Source organism: Moschus berezovskii, chromosome 10 (genome assembly GCF_049115385.1).
Source record: "Moschus berezovskii isolate FMDL1 chromosome 10, NW_MosBer_1.0, whole genome shotgun sequence".
In the NCBI taxonomy this organism is placed as follows: Eukaryota; Metazoa; Chordata; class Mammalia; order Artiodactyla; family Moschidae; genus Moschus; species Moschus berezovskii.
The window spans coordinates 47,991,307-48,006,883 of NC_142469.1; the positions used below are offsets into that span (position 1 = coordinate 47,991,307).

Here is a 15,577-nt window from a genome sequence, read left to right on the forward strand (position 1 = left end):
TGTTTGTGGGCTTTCATTTATTTTTTCAAGATACTGCGTGGGACCAGGAGAATATACCTCTGAGTAAATCCACATTCCCTTACCTTATTTCCTGACCACACTCTGACCGTGGCCACTATTTGATTACTTTGACCACCTTCTGGGTTTTCTCTTTTCTCATCCTGTTCCACCAGGAGATTGATGGCAATGCCCTCTTATTGCTGAAGAGTGATATGATCATGAAATACTTGGGCCTGAAGCTGGGGCCTGCACTGAAACTCTGCTACCATATTGATAAACTGAAGCAAGACAAGTTCTGAAGGTCTTGAAAAGATACAAGCAAAGTCCAGACAGCAGAACCTCCAGACCATCTGCCTTACCAACATCACCACCATCACAAGGACTCTCTTCTGAAAAAGAACTGTCACAAAGACTTGGTCTTTTTTTTTTTTTTTTTTAATAAAACTCGTAGGTCTTGACCTTTTAAAAAATTCATCATAGCCCTTTTGAAAGGTTCCTCTGTTTTAATGATTTGCAAAACAATTACCCAAAAAAGGCCCATTATTTTTAACATTTCTAGTTGGTTGGTTACTCTTAGGGTAGGTCCTGTTTTTATAATGAGAGTTTTGGGAACTGAAGGCTATCACCCAAGGAGGGCCTTGGAGATTTCCAAGCATGTGGGAAGAACCTTTGTCTCCACAGGCTCTGTGGGGATGCCCACCACAGCAGCCCCCCGTCTTTAACTCTGACCTGGAGACCTATCATTGTCAACCTTGCTTGATTCAGCTCTGGAAGCTGTCTTCTGAGGATAAATACCTCACCTTGCACTATCCGGAAAACTTGAATTCTTTTGCTCTCTGAATGAGAAGAAAAAAAATCTTTTCTATTCCTAGTTATCTGAAGTACTGTGTTTCCCCACTAGGGGGCAGACTGCCAATGTAATTTCAGGACCCTCACTGCAGCAGCCTGATATTAAGCACCCAGTGGATGAATTAGGGTTTCTGGGAACAAGATCTAGCCTACACAGACACAGAATTTATTCCAGTCAGCACCACAGATTGCAATGTGGGAAGAAACCGTCTTCTAGAAGGTTCTTGTTCATAACCAGTCATTATTGACTGACTGAGATGCAGAAGCAGCAAAGGCAAAAATTTGGAAGCACGTTCTTCCCAGATGGGGCTTTGGAGTCTCTTCCCTTCCAGAGTCCTTACTGAGGTGTCAATGTATTGGCGCACCAGAGACTCTTAGTGACATTCAGCCACAGCGTTTCTTTCAAAAAGAAAAAAGATATCTCAACTAAGCTTTGAAATCGGAAGGTGTTGATTTCTAGTTACACTGTGGGATTATATAGTTGTATCTGTGACTAATTTTAATAATAATAGCATGTACACAAACATGCTATTATTAGGTTTAATTCAATTTACAAATCGGTTTTCCTTTCTCACTCTGGAATAATAGAAAAAAATTGATTTCTACCCCTTTGCAGCTGTGTCCAGGGAAGGGCAATAAATCCACAATTTACTAGGCAGAAGGGGAACTGCATCTCCATTCTTCTTATCGTCTCCTTTCTCTCTTTTCCTGTCTCCTTTTTCCTTCCTCTCTCACTGAATAGGAAACATATCTTCAAAATGAATTCACCTTTGCCATGGGCATATCCTCTTCTGTAAAAAGAAAAAGAAACCCTTATTGTTGGACATGAGGAGATGAATCCTAGACTTTGTGTTCCCTGGGAGGGGGAGGATCAATGATAACTCCAGACCTCCCTTGGCCCACTGCAGATCAGAAAAGGCACACCGTCCTCAGGATGCAACCTGGACAGGTGTCTCTCCGGTGAGTAGAGCAGGAGGTGAGTGCAGCCTCTCACCCCTCTACTAGGACTTCCCTGGTGGCTCAGTGGTAAAGAACGCACCTGCCAATGCAGGAGATGCGGGTTCGATCCCTGGGTCGGAATATCCTCTAGAGAAGGAAATGGCAACCCACTGCAGTATTCTTGTCTGAAAAATCCCATGGATAAAATCCCTAAGAAACCTCCCATGCCATGCTCTTAGACCCATTTTAATGAGTGATATTTGAGAAAGCGCATCAGAGCAGAATCCTTTTTAGACACATAAACAGTGGCTGACTTAGAGTGCGACAGAGAAGGGACAGAGGAGAATGTCCTAAAACTGCCTATGAAACCAAGCTTGAGTTATCCGGCTACAGAAGAGCTGAATGTCTGTCGGTCCCGGCTGCTGACTAAACTATCCCAAATCAGGCCTTGGGACAGTGTCTTCAAGATTTTGAAGCAATAAATTGACTCTGTCTCTCTAAGTTTGCTCATCGTGAAGTGCTCACAGCTGGTCTGGAATTCAATAGTCTCCCTCAGAAAACCATGGGGAGTGTATATATTCAAAAAAGCCAGTGCGAAAGCAGTGAGATCCAGAAAAATTCCACAACAATCCATGTTCCTCACTCCAAACCCTCTGAGACTTGTGGTGCCTCTTCCATCAACATATACCCCGTACGCTGGTGCTGTTTAGTTCCTAAGTCATGTCCAGCTCTTTTATGACTCCATGAACTATAGCCTCCCAGGCTCCTCTGTCCATGGGAATTCCCAGGAAAGAATACTGGAATGGGTTATCGTTTCCTTCTCCAGGGGATCTTCCCATCCCAGGGATTGAACCTGCATCTCCTGTACTGGCAGGAAGGTTCTTTACTTCTGAGCCACCTGGGAAGCCCTGTACCTCATACAGAGACTTTCAAAACTTTCTACCATTCTTGCTAGTGCTTCCCTTGGCACAAAAATACCAACACTGATGCCGCCAAGTGAAAGTCATCCTCAAACAATATCAAGGAGATACTTGGAGTTTTCAGAGGAGAGAAGATTTTCCCATCTTGAGGAGAAAATTGGGTCCAAGTTCATGTGGATCTGCTCTCACAGAGGTGCTGTCTTATTTTGCTTTAAACTTTAAGCAGATTGCTGCAGCCATGATATTTAAGGTTTGACTTTTTAAATGAATGCTGCCACATCAGAGAATAACCCAGGGAGGAAATTCTTCCTTGCCTGTTTTTACACTGAAATGCAATTAGCCGGCCAAATTATTGTCGCCAATCCTGAAATTATAATTAATTTTCACCCTTTTCAAAAATCTTGTCAAACCAGGCAGATAAATAAATAGCTTAGCAAATGTGAAACATGCCGGGCCATCTCCTCTACATGGACCTTACGGAGTCAGGCCATGTGTGTCACTCTAATCCAAATGGGAGCTTATTTGGGGGGACGCCTTGCACTTGTACAGATGTGGTACTTGTTATTCCATGGCAGTAGCTTTGCTTCAGGTTGTGGTGAATAATGATACAGTTTTGCATAATTTCAAATTAGAGTGTGTGTGTGCGCGGGTGTGTGCGTTAATATTCGAAACATTTCCAATTATACTTGTCTGTTAAACACTTAAAAAAAATCAGACAATGTTATTGCCTAAGGCATTTAAAATATTTTATAAAGCACATTATTCCTTTTGTGAAGATTTTAGGTGAAAGATGTGCATTTCGTGTGTGTGTGTGTGCGCGCGCGCGCGCTCGTGCACGCACGCAGGAACATGTGTACTTCCTGGCAGTGCAGTGGGAAGAGCCTTTGAAAGTGGCTGGGAAAGTATCAGCTCTTGCATTTGCTTTGTTTCTAATGCCTTCCCAGTTTTGTAGCACCGAGGCAGAACCCACCCCAGGCAGCAGGGTGCACCCTGGAGGCAGCTAGGGGGTGGTGCTGGGGTTCTAGACCTGCCTGCTGTCAGGCACTCACTGGGCACACCAAGCCAGCCCAGGCTCTGCTCCCCATGACTGAGAGGACAGGCCTCGCCAGGGAGCCCCCTGGGCAGGAAATGAGCATCCTGTGCGCCTGGTACGGTGCCCGCCAGAGCTCCATGCACTCCCATCATTTCCCGTCAGCAGGGCTGTCTGGTATTTTCCTTTACAGCAGGAGAAGGGAATGGGACGCTCCTCAAGGGAAACAAAGAGGATAGTAAAATATACTGGGAAGGAAGGCTGAGCTGAGGTTGGTGTGCGTGAGGCGGAAACAGCGAGGAGAGGAAGCCAAAGGTGACGGTCTCAGAAAGCAGAGAACACCTCTTCTAACAGGCCCAACTCTTTCAGCTACAATTACCTATTTTTGTATTTATGTGCTGTATGGAATATGGAATATTTCTCTTTTTTAATTAAAATTATTTTTTTATTACTTTCTGAGATTATTTTAAGGAGAATTTTGTTATAGCTCTGAAGATGATTGGAAATGCCCAGAAGTGACCAGGGACACAAATTTGGTCATTGTCAGGTCTTGAAAGATGGAGACACTTTGTTTTCTTTCTAAAGAACCAGACAGGTTTCCATCTGTGTGAGAAGGTGAGTTGTGATGTTTGCTCTGATGGGTGCTTTTTCAACTCTTCTCCGATGGAGGAGGAGAGACTCATTTTTTTTCTTACACCTCAGATAACAAGACAAGATGGGGAAGGAGGAGATGATTTTTGGTTAAGGAGAGGGACGAACACCTGTCTGTGGGCGAGGTTTACTTGTAGTTACTGACACACTCCAAGAATTAACAGAGTCCTGCTGTAGTCTTGCCGCATGCCACAGCCCCAGTGGCAGGAGACTGTGAGGAGAAAACGGGTGCTGAGCCCCGCAGAGGGTCAGCCATCTAGCGGTACAGAGAGTCCTGCTCCCATCTCGTGACGTCATCCCAGTGGCTCCCCGCCACACTGCCCCAGGAAGAGGGCTGGGAGCCCCCGCTTCCAGGGTGCCCTTCCCTCCAACCTTTATCCTAATCAAAGGCGATTCCTTCACGGACAATTGGAAGCTGGATTTTTTTGGAAATCTAGCATTTACTTGAAAGAGAATTGTTCTTATTTATTGCCACCAGTTAAATATTATGGAAACATGTCTGCTAACAATTTGCTTTGTGTAATTTGTTCTAATGCTAATAAGCAACAGCTGGGACACTTCCTGTGGTGAATTCCTTTGTGGTTACAGTGGTATTATCACACAGGGACTTCACCAAATCGCTGAACTTGAGAAGAACACTCACTCTGGCTCTCCCAGGCTGCAGGAAATTCCCTTCACTTAGAAGCAGTTCTGGGCAAAGCGTTTTTTTTTTAGAGGAGGGTGTGCTTTTCCTTCACTCCCTGCTCCTGAACAGGGCTGCAGACCTGTGCTCTTCAAGTCTCACCTAGAGAGCCTGGGCTTCTCCTCCCTCTCAGCCATGAGCTTGATCTCCTCCAGAGGAACACAGCAAGCAGAGCTAAAGAGTGACACCTTCCTCCAGGTCAGTGCACGGTGCCCAGAATGAATACAGAGTAAAAAGTGAAAAAGGCAGGGGAAGGTGGTCTTCTGTCCGCCTTCCCCACCAGGCTACCATCAGCAGTCGAGGCCCAAGAGGGGTGGAGACGCAGCCGAGAGCCGAGAGCTGCTCAGAAGTGGATGAAGGGATGACAAGAGACCGTGTGGGCATTTTCCCTCTGAAGAGTCTAGACGTACCACTCAGACCTTCTCCGGGCTGCCAGCCCACTGCTCTCCGCTCTGTAGCTCCACCGCATGACCTGAGCCTTTGTGTTGTTTCCCCATATCAGATGCTTGTTGTAAAGGCCGACACAAACGCCTTCTATTGGATCCTACTCTGGAACACAACCAAAGCCTTGCTTCTCCAAGCAGCTCACTATGAAATAGCAGACCCTCGCTGGGTGTCATTTTACAGTAAGCATATGTGACCGGAGGCTACCTCCACCATAAATGTAGCATCCTCAAACCTCAGGTGGGCCCCACCTCCCCCTCCAGTGCTGGAATGCCTTCCCTCCACCCCTGCGAAATGGCTCTGCCTGACCACTTCCCATTAGGGGGAGTTCAGTCCCATAGGAAGTGGCTTATTTCTCTGTTGGACGGCTCTGGTTGTGAAAACGTTATTTCTCAGGGAGACACAGATGTCTGTGAATCAGACACAGACGTTTGAGACGAAGCCAACTCTGCAATCTTTCTCTTTTCAACAGAGCTTGTCCGTGCAGTAACCACACCTATAATACAAATTGACATTGGCAAGTAGGCCCCAGCCCCACTACATTAGCGTAGAGGAGCAGACACTGTGTATAAATGGGGGCCTCAGATAGGTCACGGCCATCAGATTCATCAGCCCTGTCAGGAAAAGCTATCGAAATTCTTGCGGCCTCACACACACAGAAAAGGGTGTCCTGGGAGAATCCTTAGTGTAGCTGTAAATCTGGCTGTGGTCACATAAGCATGTGAGTTAGAAAAGATTGCATGAAAAAATCTGTAAGTCCGTGTTCCTCAATAGAAAAGACGTGGAGGTCCTACCTCTTAATTGTACTTGCTGGTGATATAATAAACTGAGGAAGCTTTAGTTTAGACAAAAACAAGTTATAATTGATGATAGAGAAGTAAACGTGGTCTGTTGTGAATTTAAGCAAGAGTGATGGCGTTTATGACGCCAAGCCCAAGTGGGTTTCAGGCTTGTGTGTGCATGCCCCGGCGACTGTGTATTTGTGAGTTAGTGCAATAAGAGGTGGGAATTGGGGAAGGTATGAGAAGGGATTGCAAAAGGGAGCTTTTGCTTTCTAGAGCATTCTTATTCAGGAGAACTATCGAGCAATGATTTAGAAATCAGATCCCAAAGTAACATATAGTTTATGTAGTTTGTTTAGATAAAATTCTGGATAATGGAACAGAGTCTCTGAAAATATTTAAAACTTGGTATTTGGAAAAAGTAGCTACCATCCAGCACCTTGCCTCGTGGCACCTGCCATATAAAAGTTAGCTCATTAATATTCATCGACTGAAAGAAGGAATGCTTGATTAGTTTTCATATTTTATTCAAGAAAGCCACTGATTTCCTTTTTGGACACCATCTCTTTGCTGAAAGGAGAAGTGCTGAAGGGAGGAGGCCAAGAGAGGAGCTGAAGCCTGTCGTTTCCTCGAGCTCCCCAAACGCTCAGGGAGGTCAGCCTCTCAGTCGTGGACTCGCATCTCACTCCTCTTTAAGATCTCACATTCTCAGTGGCCTCATGTTCTACTCAAAGCATCAGAGAAAAACAATAGATTCTTTCCAGCTTTACTATTAAGACATCTTTTCCTTCTTAGTCCATGATGTCTCTCAGCACTGAGTAGGGTTTCCGTGGGCCAGTTAATCACTCAAGACAGTCAGGGCCCCTGGGAGTCAGAGGGCATGTCCCCCAAGCCCTGCACTCCCAGTGCCTTGCTCACCATGGAGAGGACAGGTCAGCAGAGCCGACAAGCCCCCCACCTGCCCCTCTGTCATCTCTTGATGGTGGCCCGGTTGGGAAGGCGCACCCTACAAGAGGTGGGTAGGAGACCACCTTCTGCTCTTTTCACTCTTCACCCATCTTCACCCCTTGAGAGCTGATTTGGAGACATCAGGAGCTTCTTTTTTTTCTTCCACGTGGTTACACAGGAGCATTGAGAATAGAGCTACATGACTGACTTTTTTTTTCCCCACAACCACACCAAATTTTGGAGTGTTTCACTTTCAAAGAAATCATCTCAAAAGCCTGAGCATGTGTCCCAAGGATGTTGTCATTGCTTAGAATATGTCTAGTGCATCTCTTTGGGGGTCATCTTTAGAAGCTAGAACACACTCTCTTCAAAGTGGAAAGCCCATTTTCGTCACTTGAGGGTGGATTCTTTTTTCTTTTTGGAGTCAAAGGCATTGGGGTCATATCTGCACAGCAGCACAGCTGATCCACTTGAGATGTCAAACAGTGTGTCTCCATAGTCATCAGTTTGTCTTTTCCTCACGTTTCTTTACTGGATGGAGATGGTCTGAACGATAACAGCCACAACTCATTTGTTAACTTGAATATATCAGTATAAGGAGCTGCACTGCAGAGACTGCTTTGGAGGGCAACATCACCTGGGTGAACATTCAACATGTTCATTGTAAAGCTCGTTTGTAGTTCGCCGCTGTATCTCTAGGCATCGTAAGCTCAGGATATTGTGAGTGTCCCTACAACCCCAAATGGCAGGGGAACTGGGAGGAAGAAGCCTTGTGGGACACCTGGACAGCTCACCTCCAGGGGAGCGCCTTCTCCCACTGGTTCTCACCATTCTGGAGGCAGATTATGGTGCAGTGTGAAGAAACAAGCCCTCTGAGTTGCTTCATACCCCATCTCCTCATCTGGACAAGAAGTGGGATCCAAATGTCCTTCAAAGGCATTTGCAGCTATTACTTCCAGCAAAGGCCAGCGGGGCTGTTGGCTCCTCCATACTCTGCTTTACGGTTTCCAGCTTCTGCCTCTGCTCCTGTCTGACCTTGTCTAGAAGTTTTCTCATCCTCTTCTCTGGCCCATTGTGGCTGTTCAGGCACTCAGTTGTGTCAGATTCTTTGCGACCTCATGGACTGCAGCACGCCAGGCCTCCCTGTCCATCACCAACTCCCAGAGCTTGCTCAAACCCATGTCCATTGAGTCGTTGATGCCATCCAACCATCTCATCCTCTGTCGTCCCCTTCTCCTCCCACCTTCAATCTTTCCTAGCATCAGGGTCTTTTCCAAGGAGTCAGTTCTTCCCATCAGGTGGCCAAAGTATTGGAGCTTCAGCCTCAGCATCAGTCCCATGGCTCCTCCTCAAAGCCACTGGAGTATCACTGTGCTATCCTTTCTCATTATTTTTACTTTCCATTTCTTGCTTTCTTCCTGCCTCTGTGTTTCCTTTGTTTCCTCTTTTCTGTTTTTCTCTGTTCCACCAGCTCCAGTGCCTTGGAGGAAAGAGAGGGAAATAAAGAACTAACAAGTAGCCTTGTCCCTGCCTAACTGGGCCATCCTGACCCTTGCCTGCCTCCCACCATCCCATCATTAACCACCCACAACACTCCTCGGCTCCGTGGTGCTTCCGGCCCGATCTCCACCTGTTCATTCCACTCTTCAAGGTCCTGCCCTCTCATCTGTCCTTGAGTTTGGGAACAAGAGTCCTGTCCCTTTCAATGGCTTCTTTCTGTGATTCACCCTGATATTTCCCTCATAGGCCTCCTCAGCCTTCGTCCAGCATTGGCCCTAGTGCCCACCCCATCAGGTGTCCCTCCTCATTCAGCCCCAAAGGTCAAGAGCCAAGTGACCTGGAGCCGATGGGACACGCATACCTCTTGAGAAGCAAGAGTTGTTTCTCCCACCTGTGCCGGCTCCTGTAGCCTGCATGGAGCCACTCTGCCCTCCAGGAGCAATTCTGGCCATCCTACCATTCTTCACAGAACATGTAGCTTTGTCCAGACCCACTGAGCACTGACTGCAGCTCCCAGTGACCAAGGCCAGGGCAGGGTCTCCATTTAAAGAAGGAGGGTGGCCTGGATCAGAGGTGGGCACAGTGACCTTCATCAGAAGCACTTCTAGGGTGAGGGTTGTTTCTAGGCATTTTACAAGTCTGCTGAGATGTGTGTAGCGTTAAGGGGCTTGTGTCTCAGTAGGGGAAGATGGTGACATATTTCCCGAAGGAAAATGTGGTTTAGAGGAGGGCGAAAGGCAGCAAAATTCTGGAACAAGGATGCTCTGTTCCTGGCATTTATCTAGCACTGTCACACCCGCTCAAGGTCTTTCTAGAAATCAAACTTGTTTTCCTCCACAGGAACCGAAAGTGTCTCTGCTCAAATGTGAAAGAGTTTGGAGAACTTTGATTTCTTTCATTCTCCACTGTTTACTAAGTCACAGTACTTAATTTGCTGTCATCTTCCAGCTATATCTTGGATCACATGAGGATTTTAAAGAAATGAGCTCTTCTTATCTCAGCCTCCAGATCTTTTGAAATAGCAGTTGTCTTATATAGTGTATATTTTCATTTTATAGTTACCGGTTGATTAGATTATTTCTCTCCTGTATATACATAAAATAATTTTATTAATACAAAGATTTTATACTAAAAGTACATCTGTAGATAAATTGACTTTTTATTCTATACACATGAAAACTAAATAAATAGATGAAATAAAATCATTTCATCATAATTGTATTCTGTTGCAAATTTTTCTCCACATTGACAGTGAAAACTTTTTATTAAGGTCCATTGTAACATCACGAAGCATTGTGAGGCTAAAAGTTTTGTGTTTTACTACTATGCTGATTATCTGACAAGGCTCTAGGTAAATAATGAGGAATTCTGAGTAAGTGGAAATCTATGTGTACTAAGCTCTCGAGATTGAATGATGATACTGAAATGTTGTGCCGTTTGTTTGGTAAATTGAGGGGCTTATATTCAGATTATTTCTTTCAACTCAGCCTTAGTTAATTTCACATTTCCACTTCCCTATTCTATGTCTGGACCTCAGTATGCCAACACGGGACCCTCTGCTCTCTCCACCTGGGAGACTGGCTGCAGCTGCTCACTTTCTCTAGTGAAGTTCTGTTTTTAATGAAGGTGCAAATAGGCCATCCCCTCGTCTCAGTAAGAGAGAAAGAGGGTTGACTCCATCCCTTTTCTCTACCTAGATAGATGGTCTCTCCTCCCTTCTAATTAAAGATTGTGAAAGGGTGCATTTACATGGATATTCATGTAAGTGCTTGGGATTGGAAATGTGAGGCAAAGTTCATCCAACATTTGCTGGATGGTGGAAGTTTTTGCAGCATTTGCTTGTGCCGAGGCATGTGTGCAAGAAGGGCCTGGTGAGTGTGATGCAGATACTCGAATTACTTGAAAATCCACTGCGCTTTTACTTTGTATGGTCAGAAGTTAATTCTGGAACATTACTTCAATTCCCTGCTTTATTTAGAAGTGTGCAAGGAATGCAGAGCTTCGATTAGGAAATGGTGTTGTCTTAGAATCTGGCTTTTTTATTTTTAAAATACTAACGGATGTAAATTTGCAGACCAGAAATCAGTGACTAGAACTCATTGTAATGGGGAACAGTATTTACACTAGAGACAGCAGTAGACTCTATCAGCCGGGGAAAGAGCAGCTCCTGAATTTTTGCTCTTTGCGAGCATGATGCAATCAGTGTTTCCTGACATTGGGACAATCCTCTCACCTCAAAGTGTTCCTATGTAGTTGTGTCACATAATGGGAAATTGTAAGAGGCAATTTGGTTCTGTAATTCAGTTTGCAAAGCATGCAAACATAAGATAACTAGGTTAGATGCAATAAGCATTACACTAAGGCACAAAAACGTGTGGGGAGGAAAGATACTGCGTCCATAACTTAGAAAGAACATGAATTTTATTCCTCAGGTGCCTCAAAGTGCAGAGCTTATTAAAGTTATTTATCCTCTAGTTTAATTTCATCACATATCGTCCATACAGATGCGTTATCTGTGTATGAACATACATGGTTTTTTACCGCACATATTTATAGTTTTTCTCTTGTAATATGCAGGCTCCAGTGAACCACATTCAGGAGTGAGTCAATGTGCTTATTTGTTACACTGTACAGTGCAAATGGACTATTAACAAATAGACTGTTATGTAGGACACTATATCAAAATGTGCTTTAAATTTTTCAAAACGTTTTGGTTATCTGTAACTTTTTGCTTTTGACAATTCTTTCATTATTTAGAGGTCTGTTTTTAATGTATTCCCTTAAGTGGTCACTACAGGTACACGATAGATATGTACAGTTTCATTACATAAACACTACTGGCCTTAATGATTTTAATATTTTCAGGTGCTTTTTTCCCCCATTTTTGATGCAGTATTTTTTTTTTTTCTAGCACAGTGTATCATTGACCTGGGACTGATTCAATAAAATTTCTAAATCCTAAGATTCCAAGACAATGCAGTATTTTCTGTTCATGCTGTAAAAAGTATTTCTGTATTTTTAATAAAGAATGGAATTTCTATGAGCCTCTGTATATTTTATCTGATCAACATTTTAATGTTCCTTATTATTACATTAGGACTAGTTCCTGTAAGTGGATAACAAGGAAAAGTCTTTCAGATGAAGGTTGTTGACAGCCAAGACCCCAAAGGCCTGATTCACAGCTGTCTGGAAAGCCACTCCCACCAGCTGCCTACGGCCCAGCCCCACAACCGCGCAGGCGGGACTTGTTACAGAGCCTGGGGGTCTCTGCTAAGTACACTTTATATCTCCCTGACCTTCCAGTTCCAGCTCATGACTACAAAGGGGCAGCCCCTGGGCAGGGAAGGAAAACTCCATCTGGTCAGAGCCTCAAAGTGAGGGTCCCCCAGGGGTCATCTTAGACCAGCATCTTCTTCCTGGTCAGTAATCAGGGACAAGAGGCTGCCTCCTGTGACAGTCAGGAAGATTAAAATTGCAATGCTTGGACAGCTCCTCAAACAGCGTCCTTTGAATCTGGAATCCTTGTTCCAGGCTGTTTACTCCCATTGGTTGTAGCTGTTTGGGGGTCTTGCCTCCTCCTGGTTTTTGATCCAGCCTTCACCCTGAGTGGCCAGTTCCCTGTCCAGAATCCTCCCACCCATCCCTGGTGCTTTGCAATAATCCTTGACAAGAGAAACGTGGTTCTCAATGAAACAATCTGGGATGGGGATCCTCTCATGTCAGTGTTCTCTGGGCTGGATAAAGCCAGCAAGAAAGGTTTGGGGACCGCTCTTTGGAAGGGTTGGGGTGCTAACCTCCAAAGCCTTCTCCCACTGTCTGCCATGGGTTTGCTTAAAACTTAATAGCCTCTGAAAATATTAACCTTACTATTTGCCCTGCCTCGAACACAACCATTTTCAAACTCATCTCTCCCCACTCTCCTCCAGTCCAGAACCAAGCTAGGTGGCCTTTCTCACATGTCCATGAGCCCCGGAGCCACCACAAGAAAACCCAGGCACCCAGGTCCTAAGGATCCCTTCCCCGAGCCTGCTCTTCCCCAATTGTTAGACGAAAGCTCTGAAAACCCACCTTCCATGACTAGTTTTTTTCTTATTTTGTACCAGTTGTAGTATCCTAATTATAAACTGTCCGTGTGGAGAAGAAATCCTGAAATAAATGCTATATGCTCTTCTGTCAAATCTGAACATAGATTTGACCAGCTGAACACTTGCAGACCTGGAAAGGAAGGAGAGAACTTCCCAATGGAGGGATGCGTCTTGCCTGGGATGTTAGCAGCTCCATGATGTGCAGACATCACTGCAGGGCAGGATCAGTGTAACAAGTGTGCATGGTCAGGTCTGAAGTTGGCGTGTCGGCGTGTAAACCCCTGAATGCATCCACATGCATGCACAGCCCCTGCTTCAATCTCTGTTTCTTAAGGGCCAGAAGATATTGTCAACGAAAAAAATTAATCCGTAGTCAATCTAAGGAAGAAATGGAAAATTTTTATCCAAGTCAACCTGAGTATTATAACCAAGGAAGCTCTGAAGACCGGTCTGTCCATTAGAGGTCAAAGCAGTAAGTTTTTGAGACAAAAGGTTATGCATCCAATGACATTCTGACAGATTACACAATTCAGAGCTGCACGTAAAAAGCAGACAGTGGGTCATCACAGCCCTTTACGAAATGAAGAAGGAATGTCATCCCCTAAGGAGGTCTGGGTAATGCAGATGCACACGCACACCTAAAGGAGAAGGAGACCCAAGCAGGCAGAAAAAAATTTTACTTAAATTTTTGCCTTGCCATAAAAGATGGATTTTATTTCATCAGTAGATTGAGCCAGAAGCCACCTCAGCCTGGGTTTTAGTTTTGACTTTCCCACTGACCAGCTGCGGATGTTGGGAAAATGACTTCAACTTTCCAGACCCCAAGGGTGTTAGACTAGCCAAGGTCCACGTCCCCACTCTCACCCTGACCACTCCAGCTGCCCTGAGCCTGCAGCTTGGTCATAGGCCATGTGTGCCTAGATTCTCCTGTCAAGATCTTGAGAGTCCTGAGCTGGTGGGAAACCCATGGGGCCCTGTAGAGAAGAGACGAGTTTAATTAGCTGGGACCAAGATGACCACCTATGTCAGGGTCTTTCCTTAAGGATCGACAAAGGAAAGTTATTCTTAAGAACAGAATGGAGTTGATTTTTCTCAGACAAGTTGCTGGAAAAAGAGAATTTCCTGTACACTATGTGAATCTCTGTGATTCACGTAGTGAGAGAGCGACTGCTCCACTGTAGGAAGGTAAAGTGCCATCACACTGAGTGCGGACACAGCTTGCCTTCTGATGGCTAAGAACGTCCATTCATTTTAGTGCTCAATGAACTTGCACATTTTCCAATTACCCCTTTCATTAAAAAAAATCATTTTTTAAGGAAAATTGCTTTTCTCCTTGAACTCTTCACCAAGGTTGATTCAAAAATCCATCTAGGAGTAGCTGGTAACTTATTGTTAACCTATTAGTGGAAGCAATAAAAAAAAATCTATGGAGAGGCAAGGGCTATTTAAATATTTCTGTAAAATCCCCCGGGATTGGGAGGTGAAGAAGAAGTGGATCTGACAGTAGCTCTGTTGCTGGTTTCAGACTAACAGTTTTGGCAAGGATGTTTTGTTAGCAGCAGTTAATCAGCGAATCCCATTACTTAATAAGGTTATCACTTAGCAAAAGCTGCAAATTACAGTTTCTTTCTCTCCAGGCTGAAGGTAACATCGTTGAAATTTTGCATCTACAAGTAGTATCTCATTAGCAGAAATGGGGTAAACAGAAGCACGCTGACAATGCTATTTGTGTGCAAATCAGACTGATGCTTTCAGCCAAATATTTTACAGTTGTGCTAGCCTGCCACGTCCCTTCTCACTGCTGATTTGGTGCTGGTGTGGAGTGTAAATCAGAAAGAGGTAGGAAGCAGCTCCTTTGTTCACCACCAGCTGAAGGAAACACACACTCGTGTCCCCTGAGAGTAAATTCACAGGCTTGTAAAAGCCTTACTGAGTCAACGCCAGTTTCAGGTCCCAGTGCTCATCAGCCTTGAAGGAGAATTTCCAGTGATTCAATGATCCAGGAGAGCCACTTTGCCTCAACAAAAGCACCTCCATGAACCCCCCTCAGCTCTCACTTCCAGGGCTCTGAGTTCTGTCTCCCTGTCTCCTCACACCTCCCCACCCTTGGCTCTTGCTGACGTTTAAATCCCAGAGCCTCATCGGCCAAATTTCCTCTGCGTGCATTCATACAGGCTCACCCATCCCTTTCCCCACGGGCCTGGGAAGGGCCAGGTGGTGCTAAACACGGTGTAGTCTGCCTTGACCTCCTACCAAGATGGCGTCACATCCCCTGTGGATTGGAGGCGGGGTCCTGGTGAGTGTGTCCTCCAGCTGTTGGGAGGCACTGTGGGATGGAGAGATGGAGGCAAGGGGAGCCGTTTCCTCCATGCAAAATGCAGGGTGGGAGCTGCTGCTGGAACAGGCAGTGGAGACCTTTCAGCCGTCTCCAGAGGGGCATGGCTGTGTCTCAGCCCCTCCCCGACACTCACAGATGCAACCCAGCCGACCTGCTATGCCCTCGCCTCACTGCTCCACTTTCCAGTTCAGCTATTTTGTTTGGTTGGTTTTTTTTCCTTTTGGCTCAAAAAGCTCCAGAAGGCATGAATTTGAGAATTTTTCTGGGGTGTGGTGTGTGTGGGGTGTGTGTGTGTGTGAGGGGTGTGTGTGTGGGGGTGTGTGTGTGTGGGGGGGGTTGTGTTATGTTTACACATGAAGGCTCTCTGCCTCCTTCCATGTGGATGACATTCCCTCCCACCCTTTCTCCG

At 45.3% G+C, this 15,577-nt stretch overlaps 1 protein-coding gene and 1 long non-coding RNA gene across 13 annotated transcripts in view; both read left to right on the forward strand.

The window, feature by feature from the left end:
* The window catches only part of SCML4 (Scm polycomb group protein like 4), a 108,136-nt gene extending 107,704 nt beyond the window's left edge, over positions 1-432 (forward strand). For all 12 annotated transcript variants that reach the window (XM_088840661.1, XM_088840659.1, XM_088840665.1 and 9 more), the window contains one exon: positions 174-432. In XM_088840661.1, the coding sequence (XP_088696787.1) occupies positions 174-299 (126 nt within the window). In that variant the 3' untranslated portion in view covers positions 300-432. The remainder of the gene's footprint in view (positions 1-173) is intronic.
* A 2,537-nt stretch (positions 433-2,969) lies between these two features.
* Positions 2,970-11,788, forward strand: LOC148776316 (uncharacterized). The gene is made up of 2 exons (XR_016038419.1): positions 2,970-4,353; positions 4,994-11,788. It is a non-coding gene; the product is annotated as an uncharacterized LOC148776316 (long non-coding RNA).
* Positions 11,789-15,577: the final 3,789 nt, after the last annotated feature.